The sequence below is a fragment of the Marmota flaviventris genome, chromosome 8, assembly GCF_047511675.1.
Source record: "Marmota flaviventris isolate mMarFla1 chromosome 8, mMarFla1.hap1, whole genome shotgun sequence".
Lineage (NCBI taxonomy): Eukaryota > Metazoa > Chordata > Mammalia > Rodentia > Sciuridae > Marmota > Marmota flaviventris.
In genome coordinates, this window is record NC_092505.1 from 114682148 (window position 1) to 114697909 (window position 15762).

The 15762-nt window shown below is 40.0% G+C and overlaps 2 protein-coding genes across 9 annotated transcripts in view; one reads left to right on the forward strand and one right to left on the reverse strand.

The window, feature by feature from the left end:
• Cp (ceruloplasmin) overlaps nucleotides 1-976 on the forward strand; it is a 34224-nt gene extending 33248 nt beyond the window's left edge. Inside the window, exon 18 of the mRNA XM_027933678.3 lies at nucleotides 773-976. Coding sequence (XP_027789479.2) covers nucleotides 773-976 — 204 coding nt within the window. The remainder of the gene's footprint in view (nucleotides 1-772) is intronic.
• Hps3 (HPS3 biogenesis of lysosomal organelles complex 2 subunit 1) overlaps nucleotides 1-15762 on the reverse strand; it is a 56414-nt gene that overhangs the window by 17992 nt on the left and 22660 nt on the right. For 2 of the 8 annotated variants that reach the window (XM_027933677.2, XM_027933674.2), the window contains 8 exons: nucleotides 15285-15465; nucleotides 14132-14365; nucleotides 12779-12964; nucleotides 12118-12306; nucleotides 10612-10719; nucleotides 7811-8017; nucleotides 7097-7187; nucleotides 3793-4620 (listed from right to left, as the gene is read on the reverse strand). In XM_027933677.2, coding sequence (XP_027789478.2) covers nucleotides 4493-4620; nucleotides 7097-7187; nucleotides 7811-8017; nucleotides 10612-10719; nucleotides 12118-12306; nucleotides 12779-12964; nucleotides 14132-14365; nucleotides 15285-15465 — 1324 coding nt within the window. In that variant the 3' untranslated portion in view covers nucleotides 3793-4492. Of the gene's footprint in view, nucleotides 1-3792; nucleotides 4640-7096; nucleotides 7192-7810; nucleotides 8018-10611; nucleotides 10720-12117; nucleotides 12307-12778; nucleotides 12965-14131; nucleotides 14366-15284; nucleotides 15466-15762 lie in introns of those variants that run through there. The other 6 variants (XM_071615568.1, XM_071615566.1, XR_003582480.2 and 3 more) reach the window with 5 other exon arrangements.

Genomic DNA, 15762 nt, shown 5'->3' on the forward strand with positions numbered 1-15762 from the left:
CCTAACTTTTGCCCTACAGTTCAAAGTTCTGAATCTTAAAAGGCCTGGGTGAGCAAGGTCATCAGGCAGATGTTAAGCAACGTCCCTCCACCGCAATCCTACTTCTGTTCTCCACCCAGTGCTGAAGTGCTGATTTCAGCAGGAACCAATGGCCCTTTTGTAATATTCTTTTTTTTTTTTTTTTGAGTTAATGTAGAAAATGTATGAACTACTAAAAAAGCACCTTGCAGAAAGTCCATTTATAATCTGCATTTTGTTTTACAATGATCTATCTCTTGTGGACTTTTGATTCTATCCTTGCAGAAATACACCCAACTCCTGTCTCCAGTTACGTCTCTGCCTGGACTGACCCTGGCCTGGGCGTCTCCATCAGCCTCCTTTTCTGCTTCCATTACTATCCTCCTTGCCCTAGAGTTTCATACACAGATGGTCTAGGGCAGATTCAGGCTACAGCGAGGTTGGGGCTGCCGGGCCACAGCCTAGTTCCTCTGTATAGCTCAAGTGCTATACAGAGGTGGGCCAGAGTCACAGTGCAGGAGGCCACAAGCAGTCCTGAGCTGGGCCAACACCATCTCATCTTTCCTCTGCACCCACTTGATGGCCCATGGTGCTGAGGGCTTACTAGAAACACACAGACCACACATCCCACGGTCTGGATTAAACACAGATGTGCAGGGACTCATTCCATTTTTCTAACATCCCCAGGTTCCCCAGTGGAAGACTGAGCCAACTCTTAATACATTATGTAATGTTTGTCATTTTTCTAATTAAGCACAGGGGCATTTATAGTTCTGATGTCTTTGACATTTTCCCTGGGACGTACCAAACCCTAGAAATGTCTCCCCAAACGCCTGGAATCTGGTTACTCCACTGCCATGTGACCGACCACATTCATGCTGGGATGGAAACCACGTATGCCGTTCTACCCAACGAAGGTAAATATGCAGCTGGAAATTCTAGAAGCCATATTTCATGATACGTAAAAGGCCTTTTTGCCTAAATACTCCACCCAATATGAAGAATTTGTGAATTTTATGCCCTGATTTCTTCCTTCTCTACCTCCAGGCAGGAATTTACATGGCTCAATTCCTGATAGCCAACGCTTGAACAGCACATAGGCTCTAAGCTGGTCCCAATCTGATGCAGTATAATTGTCCCTGAAGCTGACATAAGGCATTCACCAAGAAGTGAACCATGATTTATGGAAGACACATTTAGAATTTAATTTATGGGCAGAGGATGTAGCTCAGCGGTAGAGCACCTGCTCAGCTTGCATGAGGCCCTCAGTTCAGTGCCCAGCACTGCAAAACAAAAACAAAAGCACAACTTTTAACTTCTTTCCTAAAGGAAAACACTAACTTTTTTCTAAGTAATAGATCATCCTTAAGAGAAGTCTGGGAAACCTCCCCCACCCCAAAACAACATAATTTCCAACAGCCAATCAGACAGAGGAGCATCCTCTATGCTTCCAGGGAGAGGGGAAAGCATCACTGATTGTGAAAGATGCAGGAGAAAAAGTTAAATCCCCTGCTCCCCAATTCCTGCAGCAATCCCCCTACATAAGTGTACACACACACACACATACACACACACACACACCCCACAGCAGGAAACTGAACAGAATTTTAATGTATATACACCAACAAAGTGTACAAAGAGTGAAATTTCTGCCTTATGGCTACAGGCTTTGGTCTTTCCTGGTTCAAAATTGGACACGGCAAACTCAACAGGGGGAAATTATGTAAAGAAAACAACTCCGTTTCCTTCTCAAAACCAGGATAAAAGGAAATATATAAATGGTTGAAAATTTAAGTCACTGAAAGATTAATCCTTAGTGCAAATGGAGTTTAATTTCTGCTCCAGGATTTTATATCAACACCTTCTGCCATGAAAGTTTCTTCTATGAATGTTCTTTTTATTATAAAGAGTGTTTAGTAATAATGCAAGAACCCGATAGAAGACAAGCCAATAAATTAAACAAAGCAAAAAGTTAAAAAGGCTGAGAAAAAAAATATATAGTCTTTAAAAAACGCTTGCCTGCCTGTAAACCACACAAAAGAGCATCCCACTGTGATGTCATGCACCTGGAGATGGCTGTTTCCACAAAGGAGAAGTCCTTAGGGAGAGTGTTGTCTGTCCTGTCAGTTACTATAGTCCAACTCCCCACCATGAGCAGCACACAGGGACCTCCTGTGACAGATGTAAAAGGTACTTTTCTTACACTGTGACTTTTCCATGATAGATAACCTTTCAGATGCAGATCACAGGTTGAAAAACTTACTGGGTTTGAAATTCCCTAGACAGGGACTGGATATTTGTATTGCTAGCCAAGTACCCCAACCTAATACAATGCTGTGCTTGGTGACTATTTCACATATTCACAAAATGACACAAAATTTCATGAACTTTCTTTGGACATACAGAAAAGCTGCAGGAGTAGGACAAAGAATTCCCAAACGCCCTTTATCCAGATCCCCAAATGTGAATGCTCTATACAGCTTTATTTCCCAATTTCACCAATCATCCTGTGTTCTTTGCAGAACAAGGAACCCCACTCATGTCCCGCACTGTTGCCACTTCCCTGAGGCCCCTGACACCTCTCTTACAGCAGCTCCTCAGACTCTGTCTTTCACAATCTTGATGCTTTGGAAGGCCAGAGGGCAGTCAGTGCACCCATCACCCTTCATCTCAGTCTGTCTGGTGCCTCCTGGTGCTTGTGCTGGTGTGTTTTTGGTGACCTTGTTACAGAAGCTTGCTGTGTTTTCCTCAATGCCCCATATTAGGAGGCACAGGATATTGAGTTGTCACATTAATGGTGAGGTTACCTTCGAAATGACTGGTTAGGGTGGTATCTGCCAGGTTTCAGCACAGTCAAGTTACTATTTGTCCCTTTATAATTAATAAAGATCCTGTAGGGAGCAATGTTTCTTTAATCATTCCTAGAATAAGAGATTTCTAAACATATGAAAAGTAGAAAATATAAACGAATTAAGAATGATTAAGCAAAGTAATACTTTAGAATACATTTAAAGTACCATCTACTAATTTTTTAATCATATAAAATACACTATTTTAAATAATGTCTTAAAATTTCTTTTTCTATAGAAACCAAGTCTGGCTGAAAGAAATAATTTGGTGATAAGTGGAAAAATTTTAAAAAAAGATTCATAACAATGTATGTGAACATGTTAAATACAACATTGCTTTGGAATGGCTAAAAACATTAATAAAAGACTGAAAACATAAAATTCTGTGCATCTGTGGGGGAAACTGTGTTGCCTGCTACAGATAAAAAAGATCATTAAGATGTTAAAAAAAAAAAAAAAAATCTATGACCAGAGAGCTGTCCCGGTGGTCCTCAAAGGATCACATGAAGCGTCCCTGACATGTTCCCAACCATCACCTTCCCATCAATGCTGACATCGTTTCTAATGAGCCAGTGGGCATGCAGGTACAAGCTGCAGAGGAAGAAGGAAAAATAAAACAAAAATAAAAAGATGCCAATTGGAGTTTTGTTGAATCCTTGAAAAGATGGTCAAGGGATATTACCTGGAATTGGGAAAGGTGAAGTTGAGAAACAATGCCTATGTCAAATCCAGGTAAAAACAAACTTAAGATAATAAAATATTGAAACCTTGCCACCAGGAGACAAGCTTCAGAATGTGGTTGTGCCAGGCAGTGGGCAAGCAGAACTTTTGTACTGTCTCAACTGGATTCAGTGAATACTCTCAATGAGCTGAACTTGGACTCAAAACTCCTTAACAAGAGGTTAAAAAAGAAGACAGACGTGACTATCATGATACAGTGCTTTATTGTCACAAATGCTCCAGCTGCAAGAGCAACAGGAGTATACATCAACAGGAAACAGATACAAGGCTTGGGCTGGAAAGCATGCATTCAACAAATGATGCCAACATCCAGACAGGAAGTGAGGTTTGTGAACATTTACTTCATCTGATGCAGAAAGAAACAGCATAGGATTTAAAAGTAACAAGAAGATAGAGTTGGAAATCTTTTACTGTGGCAAAACATTTACATCTTCCTCAAGAGAAAATTATTATTATTTTTTGAAAGTAACACAATAGAAAAATCTGGAAAAATCCAGAAGATAAAAATTCTGGTGCTCTAAAGTAATATTCAAATAAACTTGTAAAATATTTCCTCGAGTGTTCCTGGGATAGAAAAAGATTGTCATGTCTCCAAGAACAAGAAATCAGTGGTGTTTTCTGGAATAAAAATCAGTATCCACTTTTAAATATGTGGCTTCCTTGAAGCATTCTTATGTCTTGAAGCTCTTTTACATTCTGGGCAATTAAAGGGATTCAGGTTATAAATTTAGAAATTAGTGGTTACCCACTACATGAAGCACCCTGAAAGAATCTGAGATATGTAAAAAATAAAAAAAATTAAAAAAAAAAAACCCTTTGCTTGTATCTGTACCTGGCAATGAATTTTTAAAATGCAGCTTCATGTGCTACTTTCAAAAGACACTTCAAGTCAGTGATTTTTTGCGACTGCAGTAAAGAAGATAGGGCAAGAAGAATGCAGCAGTGCCATCTTCTGGGAGGACGTTCAAGAAATCCCTGAGCTCCAGTTCCATAGCGACGATGGAAAGCACTTCTGTTATGGGAAAGAAAACCTGTTAGAATGGAAAGCCCATCTTTAATCTAAGTCTCTTAATCACTCATTCGATTAATCAGAAGCTGGTTCGGGAGACAAAATATTACGACTACAAAGAGAACAGTCTCCTAAGTCCACAGACGACTTTGTGGTTTTAACAACTTCTAACATCCTTTCTAGACTCCTCTGAAGTTGATTTTATATCAGCCCCATGGGATCTGGAGTTCCTCTTTCATTGCTGGATTACTAGGTTGTTTTTCAATAGGTTCCTATTGTTTTCTAAAGAGAAATGCGACTATCTGAAAATGGCCTTCTGTTAGCACTGTCCTGCAGGAAATATACATCAGATGTTTGCCAGGCAAGAAAACACCATTTCCAGTTGGATACCACTGCCCTAAATCAGTTCCTCTCCATTATGAGACTGTGACATTATTAATAAGTACAAATGTGCCTTTTTCATAAACTGCAAAGGAAGGTGCTCCAGTGAACATTTTCAACACGAAGGGCTTCTCATCAAGTGTATTTGTAAAGGTAAATGTGTGCTTTTGTGATTGTATTACTAGTTAAAAGATACACGTTTCCCTCTTCTAGAGAGAAGGGTGATGCTTAGGAGCAGTGTTCCCCATAAATGCCTCCTGGTCTCTGGCCCTATGTGCACTTCAGGCCATTCCTGAGTGTCCTCGTGTGCCCACTGCTTGCTCTACGTAAGAGCCGCTCAGAGGCATCTGCCCAACATTCAGCAATCTTAACCCTCGTCATGCAGAGGAGCCTCCTGCTGTTTTTGCTGAAAACTCATAAGTGCGGTGGAGCCATGTGGAAGATCCCTAGCTCTGGAATCAGACAGTGTAGGGAAGGAATCCAGATGTCAACCCACCTACTTGGTGAGTGACTTAAAGGGAGTTACTTAATCCTTTGAGTCCTGGTTTCCTCGTCTGTAATGTGTTTTTAGTTTGTGGTTCCTGGGGCAGTGCTACTGGTATTCAGCAGGCAGGGGCAAGGATGCTGCTGTTTAACATCCTCACGTGCACTGGGGACATCACACAAACAGACAATTTCCCAACCCTCAAAATGCCAAGGCTGGGAAAAGCTGCAGTAGAGAGAAAAATCGGCGCTCCAACACACCCTAGGAGTTCCTGGTACTCTCTTGCAGTTTTGCCCTACATTTCACTCTAGAGTGACTCTGGAACTTCTCATCAGTTCAGGGATAAAAAACTGGGTCACTCGCTAAGTGGCACACCTAGAACTCAATTCTAATTTTTGAGACTCAAATCCGGGACCTTAGTGTGCTTAGCTGCCGACAGGAACACCTCTAAGAAATGGAATTTCTTCAGGTACCTCCCCTTCCAATCAATAAATAGCTACAGGATGTTTCCTGTGGGAGAAACACATTGCTGCTGAGCAGAGTGCACACCATGAAATGCAGACAGAACGCTGTGCCAGCTCTGAGGCACTGCAATCCAATGATGGAAATCACACACGTGAGCACACACACAAACACTGGAGGAACAATTATGGGTAAGTTAGGGAAGAAAGCACATGGATGTGAGCCAGAAAGAGGCTTGACTAGATAACACTGTTGCAGAGGTGTGAAAATGGGGGACATCTGCAGGAAGGTGGGAAAGTGACCCACCCACGTGAAAACTATCTTAATTAATAGTGATTAATTATGTGATTAATTTTGATGCAAGTGGGGCAAAGCAATCAGACACCTGCCACTTCCATCTTCTGAAAATCAAAGCAGTCAGGGAGGAAGACAAAGAGTTGGTGGGAGGTAGCCTCCTCCTTCCCCTATCACAAACGTGCAACGTTTACTAAGTGGGATCTTCAGAAAAACAACATCTGATGGCCACTGGCTCTGCCTAATGTTTTAAAAATCTATTGCCTCAGCTAGAAAATATAATTCCAACACTGTCGATTTCTAATATTTCATGTGCATTACAATCAACATTGACATGACTTTTGTAGTCAGGCCAACAAATAACTAGTAACATTAACACACAACAACATAGAAAATGAAAATGATATGTCCGTTAAGATTGATAAATGACTATGTATGAATGATGAAAATTCAAATTGACAACCTACGCTGTAAAAAACTGTATGATTTAGACATTCAACTTTTAAACACTGGAAGAACTCATCCTTCTTCAATACTTAAAATTGTGTTTGTTAATCTTAGCTTCAGACATGAAGTAAATTAAACACTCAGATCATTAATAAAAGATGTAATTGTCTTCATGAAGTTGTGAATTTCTATAACTGTAATAATTTGTTGAGCATTTGAAAAGATTAACTTAAAATACCAGCTCTGTGAGTAGAAGAGATAAATGAATATCAAATGTGATCCGGGCACACAGATGCTAAAAATAAGCTCTTCCACTTGAAAAATTCCCATGAGAAACCTAGATAAAGTATGACTCCAGCAAATTTAAAATTGAAACTAAAGTCTACGATCAAGTAAAAAAAGTACTTTTACCTTTCAGTGATGTCAGGTAAAGTTGATACTTCTCTCCACCACATTTTATTCTCTGACAAAGCTCAGGCAGCAGTTTTTTCCACCACAGAGTCTATCTTAGAAAAAAATGAATCAATTTTAGTTTGATGCATTTTACACTTAGCTTTCCAATGAGAAAAGACTGTGCAGGAAGGCATGGGGCACCATTACATCATTTGGTTAAGGAACTCAATTTTATGATAAAAGGAGTTATTATCCACAGCCTGTCTTCTGTTTAAACCAAAAAAAAAAAAAAAAGAGCTTTAAAACTTGATATGCACCCATGCACGTGGCTATTTTCAAGAAGAAGCATAGACATGTCCTGTTACCATGTCTTAGGTGACAAGGAAGAAGAAAAAGTATACTAGAGTCTAAAACTCTTCTAATTTCTAAACTTAAGACTTTATCACTCAGAAAATATTTTCCCATCATGCATTATGTTTCCCAAATCTTCAAGCAATCATCTATTTAATCTCCAAACAAGAGGTTTCCAAAGATGCTAATGCATCATCATCATCATCCTGCATTTTAATAGCATCTAACAGTATCTAACCCATGCCCTTAAACATCCAGGTTCACTGGATTCACGCGGCCCTGTGAAGTCACAAATGTCCCTGTAATGCAGACACATGGCAACAAGATTATCAACGCACACTCTCACGATCAAGCCTGAGAACAGAATCCAAAAGCTTATACCCGGTTCTCTTCTTTCAGTTCGTGATTAGCGTATGGAATGACCGCCTGCGGGCATCTCTCCAGCAGCGTGTCCAAGCACTGCTCATACTCTCTCAGGCGAGTACGACACAGAACGTGGACACTGAGGCCAGCAATAGTGTCTTCCGAGAGTGGCTCCAAGAAGGGAATGATGGAAGCTATGTCAAATGAAGGACCACAGATAAGAGACTAGGAACAGAAAAGCAAAATGTTATGGAGCAAGGCATCCAGACACTAAAACACGACCTACAATTTTTATCAGCTAAGGAATCAGATGATATCTCATTTCCAGTGGAAATACTGTCAGGGCTAGAATTCTCAGAATTCTCTTAAAGAAGAAAATAAAAGCAACAAACCTCACTTATCATAAAAAGAAGAAGGACGCCATTTAAGAACACATGAATACAGTCCTTATTTAATAAATATTAGTGGGCTGAAGTGTTAAATATTTTGTATCTGTACCTCCAGTTTAAAGAAATAAAGATTTGTTTAATAGAAAATCATCACTGTTAAAGTAAAATAATTTCATTTATTTGAATGGACAGCAAATTAAGACTGATAGGAATTTTCTAGGACTCTGTCCTAAAGAAATAATTAACAGACAGTTGTTTGCACAAGCATATTCTCAAAACCAAAAAATCTCAAGAAATCCAAAAATTCAACAAGGAGGGATGTTAATAATGGTACAGTCATGTTGTCAAACTTTAGATAGTCATCAAAATGACGTTTCCAAAGGCTAGTTAAGGAGAAAGTGCTCATGATAAGATGATGAGTAAGAAAACCTCATTTTGAGATTATGCTCAGAGCATGCCCAGCTCTGTACTATCCACACAGGTATATGCAGCATGGAAGTATCTCTGCACGGCCCTGCACCAAAACGCACATCAGCTAACTGGATGGGAAAGCAAAGCTTACTTTGTGTTCTCTTTTCATACTTCCCTGCATTTTCCAAATTTTTTTAATGAGAAACACTAAAATAATAAATTTTAATATAAAGCTAAATAAAATTTAGTATAAAATTTAATATAAAAAAGCTAAAGCACTTATTTAGAACTTGGTCATTTAAATCGACACCATTTGCAAATAAAAAATAAAAAATAAAATAAATAAATCGACACCATTTGCAAAAAAAATTAAAAATAAAATAAATAAATCAACACCATTTGCCACAAGCTGAATGTCAGGGAGCAGGTATTTCAGTACTGAGAACTCTACTAAGATATTATTATTCAGCAACTTTAGCAGTATTTTACTTTTAAAATGTGTAAGTATTTTTATTGTACCACCAAGATAATCTTCATTTCCCCATCTCCTATAAGAGAAATAGTCATGTCTTGATTTCTCCTCCCTGTATCTTTTTTTGCTACAGCATCTTCTCAGAGTTATGAGAGAATATGGAAAGTGAACTATCTGTTCACAGTTAGCATGATTATTTTATTCCAAATATCTACCAAAGAATGGCCAGGAAAATAAGGTTGGTATCTTTTCTTCTGTAAGTTTAATAAATAATTCATTTGAATAATTTCCTAACAATAAAATGGCAAAGATGAAATAAGGTAATAATCACCCACTCATAGGATCTCCCAATATGGAAGAAAATGGACATATTTCTATACTGGGTCCTTGATTACCTGGCATTTAATACAATTACAAATATGTCATTACTGTGTATGTTGTGGGAGGTCAAGGCCCGGTGCTGCCCACCACATTTACAGTCTATGCTCATGTGACGAACAAAAGTTGAGGCTAAGAAGCCTCTTTGTCACAAGAGACAAAATCTTTAAGGACTATAAATAACTCCATCTCTGGGGAAAACACAGCTCTATTTGGAGACTGAATATAAGCGATATGGTCTCTTGAGCTTCCTTCCCCAACCTCTATCCCCAATTTGACATTTGGTTGTAGCATCAATAACCACGCTTACACCAGTTCCCAGAGCTTAAATCAGGGATTGCAAACTCAAAAGCAGAAAGGGGTCGACCAGAGAATGAAAATGCATAAAGAGATCTTGCTACGAGGAAAGTAGACACAAGACTCTCAGCTCGGAGACGGAAAACATGGAGATACATCAGGCAGACAGAACACCAGAAGCAATGCCCAGGGACTGGCCACTAGCAGGCTTCAACTCTCAGGCCTCAGGGGTAAGAAGAGTCCTGGATTGCCGGTTCTGCTGAATTTGAAACTTAGAATTACTAATATGAAATCTTAATTTTTCTTTGAGGGCAAGCGACATTGGACAAAGAAAACAACTGTGGGAATTATAATCAGTCCCTGGGCCACTGAACTATGTTAAATAAATCATAAATAATGCAGCCCAGCCTGAAATGAAATGCACACTTCATTTCTCATTTCCAGTGGAAATACTGTCAGGGCCAGAATTCTCATGGGAGGATCTACGGTGTCTAACCATGGTGCTAGTTTTTGAAGATTCGTTTAGAAGCCAGGTAAACTGGTTACCTTGAGTTGTTTCTTATGAACTAGTGTGAGCAGTCTAAATTGTGTCAGTCATGCTAAAACTGGATTACATCCATAAAAACACCACTACGTATCTGTCACACTTTCATTTAGAGTGTTTTCAAGTGCACCCTGGAGATGAGAATAGTGGTCACTTCAGCTGGCAGAGCTTGCAGTTCCAGGCAGAGGCAGGAGTGCTGCCAAAGCCCCTGAGTATGCTCACTATAGATCCATGGATTAAAGGGACACTTGACATCTTACCAAATTTAAATCCCACACGGTACTGCTGTGTGTGTGTATTCAAAAGGATAAGAGGCATTTTAACTTACTTGTAATTTTGAAAGGTCTTCTTTGTAATTTTTATCAGCTAAGGAATCAGATGATATCAAGACATCAACCCACGGATAGATTAAGCCAAAGTGACTGCAGGCATTTATCTAAAAGATAAAAGAAATTTATCATAAACACCTAACGACAAAACAAAACCTTCCTTTGTCCAGTGATTGTTAACCCTCTGCCACATCACAGGTCAGGTACACACCAGCCTAGGAACAGGAAGTCTTTCCCAAGTGCTTTGCCTTCCCCAAAAAGAGTTTCAGCCTACTGCTTCCATGACAAATAAGCTGCACCTAAATATTCCCTTAATCTTATTTTTTTTAAATAATTTTTAGTTGTAGATGAACACATCTATTTTATTTATTTATTTTTATGTGGTGCTGAGGATCAAACCCTGTGCCTCACACATGCTAGGCAAGTGCTCCACCACTGAGCTACAACCCAGCCCCATATTTCCTTAATTTTGAACTTTAAAATATTCCAAGGGGGGGGGCTGGGTTTGTGGCTCAGAGGTACAGCGCTCACCTAGCACACGTGAGGCACAGGGTTCGATCCTCAGCACCACATAGAGTAAAATAAAGACACTGTATCCACCTATAAGTAAAAAATAAATGTTTAAAAAAATATTCCTGGGGCTGGGATTGTGGCTCAGTGGTAGAGCGTTCGCCTAGCACGGATGAAACCCGGGTTCGATCCTCAGCACCACATAAAAATAAAGGCATTTCTGTTGTGTCCATCTACACCGAAAAAATAAATATTTAAAAAAAATATTCCAAGGAGGTACTCTCTAGCAAAAATTTCAAAACAAAACAAAAAACTGCCTTAAGCTAATTATACTGAAAAAGAATTAAAGGAAACTTGGAAATAATTTTCATCAATACATTTTATTTGAGAGGCAAGACACCATCCATAAGTTATCAAGACAATTCCCATGGAGGTCCCCTTATTCAAGAAGCTGGTGACTTTTTCTGTGACCCCCACATTAGCCATGGCATCCATGAGAGGCAAAGGGGCTGGAAGGGAGGGAGCCAGGAGAGTAGAAGGGCTGTTCTGGTGGCCTGGAATGCTGCAGGCCTGGACTGTGCCCCTGACAGGAGCATGCCCAGTGAGGCAGCCTCCCGCCCAGGCCTTCTGAAGCTCCTCTCCCACTAGGGAGAGCCACACAGGTCCCTTCTCTGTTCCACTATTCATTGATGACCCCTGCTGAGGAGGAACAGGCCTGGTGGTTCTGGGAAAGGTCCTTCCCAAGTGCTTTGACTACCAAGATGTCACTGCCAGTACCTAACAAAGGAGCAGCAGGGATATTTGTTGGAGTGTAAAACTATTTAAAACCTGGGCAACGTCAGTCAAAGACAGTTTTAAGTGTGCTTTTAACTCCAGCTTAATTAAATATCTAGTAATAGAACACTAGGTTCGATTCTGAATCATTAAAAATAAGGCAGCAGATTACTGTAATGTGCAATATGAGCTTAATGTAAGGTACTATGCCCTTGTCTTACCAGATCCTCTGATGTTTGCAACGGGGTAGTGTCAGGAGGCTGCCTCTTAGACAATCTCCAGATGTACTGTGATGTGAGCTTGAAACAGAGTTCCTGAAGTACCACGTCTGGGAGACAGGCCACTAATTGAGCTTCCCAGAAGTCTACCAAGAGCTGAGGAATCGTATCTTCGTCCTGACCACAGAGCACCTTGAAAACAGTGAAAAAAGGCCATGCCCTAGGTGAAAACAATACTGACCAAGCCACCCCTGGGCTATCACACCTCACGTGAGCCACCTGATTAACACTTTAATCAGCTTTAGCACACAGACAATGTTTAGACATTTTTAATAAGAAACAGGTTCTAGGTTGCAAGAATGGAGTTAACTTACATAAATTTACACTTTAATGTAAACTAATTAGATTTGCTTTTTCAATAAACAAACGAAAAACTCACTTCTCTTATTCTGCTTCCCCTTTTCCACTGATTTTTATCAAACCATCAGAAACATTACTTTTTAAAAATATTTTTTAGTTGTAGATGGACACAATACTTTATTTTATTTGTTTATTTATATGTGGTGCTGAGGATCGAACCCAGTGCCTCACACGTGGGAGGCAAGGGCTCTGCCAATGAGCCACAGCCCCCACCCAGAAACATTACATTTTTAACGTGACAAACCTTAAAGAAAGAATCAGCCTCTTCAATTCCGATTTTGTTGTTCTTCTGCAAGCCCAGGACTGCAGCCACAAGCAAGCCAGGCTGCGTCTCTCTCAGGTGCGCTGCAAGCTGGGTTGGAACCATCTGTCCCTTCCTCTGTTGAATCAGCAGCCGAGGTTCCAGAATGAAGCCACACGCCAACTTCATCTTCAGATGAAAAAGGAATTTAAGAACGATGTGTGCCCTTCATTCAGGTCATGCATCCTCAGATACGCCCTGGCGCACTCAGGAGTCAGGGCTGGGCTATTCATAACTGACTTTAATCATAGTTTTTTCTTAACTACAAAGACTAGTTTCTATCTCAGGAAGGACATCATTAACTGTCTCACAGAAGCTACTAATGTTTAATTTTAAGATATTTAAGTTTTGTAGAGCTTTCCATTTAGATCTACTTAATTCGGAAAAAAAAAACTAAAGTTTTTTCAAAATTATGGAAAGAAAATTTATTTTCTTAGAAGGCTTCTCTTCAAAGCAGATGCCCTAATGTTTTCACTTTATCACAAAAAAGCAGCTCTTTTCATGTTAGAGACCAGTCATACTGTGGGCATCTGAGCAGAGTCAGGCAACAAGAACAGCAGCCTGCGCGCACAGGTTACCAGGCTATGGGCTCACGGCTCACTCTGCCACCACCCACGACGTGATCACAGACAAGGTGTTGAAGCCCTGTGTCCCAGCTGTCTCAGCCACTCACAGTTATAAGGGCATCAACTTCATGGCATTAAGAATTGAGTAAGATGACACATGCAAGGGGCCTGGGACATCGTAAGAGCTCAAATAACACTACCTCTAATTTTCTTCCCATTACCATTTTTGACTCATAAGCCCAAATGATCTCTTTTCCAAGGCAGTGACTTTCTTCTTTCGATGTACCAACTGTATGTCCATCCTCCCTAAAGTCACCCTTGATTTTCCCAAGGGGAGGCTATCTTTGATCTAATTCCTAGGGCTTAGAGTTACTCTCCTTTTGCTATCCTTAAATACACACCCTCTGCTCCATTTTCGGTGAGCACACCCTGTCTCTCACACCAGATCAGACTGCTGGTTCTGGGCAGAGCCCCCAGAGCCAAGCACAGTGCTCTGGATGTCCTCAATGCTGAGCCGAAAGGTCTCTGCACACCCACTGCTACCATTTATCAGTTGATTTTTTTTCATTTGCTAGATCCAAGGTCCCACTTTCTCTTCTAATATTATGTCTATTTTCCATTACAACTAAGAAAATATGAGCTAAAAGAAGCCAAAGAGAGCAAAACACCTCAAGACTACCACCTTCAGCCTGCTATTAAGCCTGCTGTTAAGGCCAGGCAGGCTCCGTACCTCCGAATAGCTTTTCATTTCATCTCTGTACATGTCGAGATTTCCCATTTTCAGAGCCACTGCTGCTTTGGTCAGTGTCACTAGGATTGAGGCAAATCCATAAGTATCCAACTTGTTCAGGTAGCTCAAGGCAGTTAAAGGATTAATATTCTTCATGGAAGGGCTGCAGAGAACATGGGGCAGTTGCTTCGGCTCAGTCACGTGAAACATCTGAACCACTTTTGCTGCTAATTCCTTTGAGGAGCACAAAGAATAAAAGGCCATTCAGCGAATAGAAAGCAACAAAATCAGCAAATACACGTGTGTGTATGCATGCATGAATGTGTGTGTGTGTGTGTGTGTGTATAAGAACTTCAGAATTCCTAAGCGCTGGAAGACCTACGTGTACACCAAATAGAGACAAATATAGCAATTAAAAATAAAACTATAGTATTATGTTATGATTAAAGAAGAAATGATTCAGATACATGGGAGACCTGAGATGAAGTGATCTCTTTGCTGAAAGCTAATGAAGAAAAAGCATTGAAATACACACTGGAGATGTGACCAACATTTCTAATTTTAACAGGAGTTCAGAGGAAGAAAATAAATGTTTCACTAAATGACACTTAAAAGTCTACAATAAAAGACTACAGCATAATTAAAAATATACTCAGTGAAGTAATTTCTATGAGAAAATTTCATCTCTCTCAAATCATTTGGTATCACAATTTCCAACTATACTCAAAACACATAAGAGGCAAAACAAAACATAGCAACAACAACAACAAAAAAAACCCTTTATGTTTTAAGGTCACAAATCTGAGTTTGTAAGTGAAGCTTTGGACCCCTGGAGAATGGAGTGACCAGAAGGGGGGGAGGACAGTAGATGAGGATCAGGGTAGGACCACACTGTTACTCTACAGGACGAGCTGCCATCACCAGGCAGGTCCTCAAGCACCACATCTCCCTCTCTTCACACTGATGAGGTGTGAGAAATGGCCCAGAAGGTCTTTTCCAAGCACGAAGACAAAGGTACATCACTTTTTTTAAGAGAAGAGAAACAAAGAGGAAAATGTTTGGAACTTGCCTTCTAAATTATATGATACAGAATAAATTACTAAAATGAAAAGTGAAAAATATTTGCTATAACTAAATAAAAGACAATATTCACTTCACTTAGTTCTTCATCCAGGTTTTCATAAAGTGAATGATTAATATAAAAGATTAATCCCTTCTCGTATTTCTGTGGTTCACTGTCCACTGCCCAGTCCACACGCGCCAAGACTTCAGCCATGGTCAAACCAGACATCTTATAGTACGGCAAGGCCAGGTGGGAATGCTGGGTGTCCAGTCTGAGGGGAGGAAAGAAACACCACAGTTTGTGGGTTGTAAGTCTGAACGTCCGACCATGCCAATAATAACACAAAGACATTAATTGCAAATGACATCATGAACTGGAACAGACTCCTGAGTTTTACTTTACAAGTCATTCTAACCAGTGTAGCTTCTTTTTGCATGCTTATAATCTGGAAAAAAAGTAATTCATTAGATGAATTTTAATATTCGTGATGTGTCTATCTCTAAAAACAATGGTCTTCACAGGTAGGCAAAGTCTGTTTTATCAGTTTCCAATCACTCACGGGGGTCAC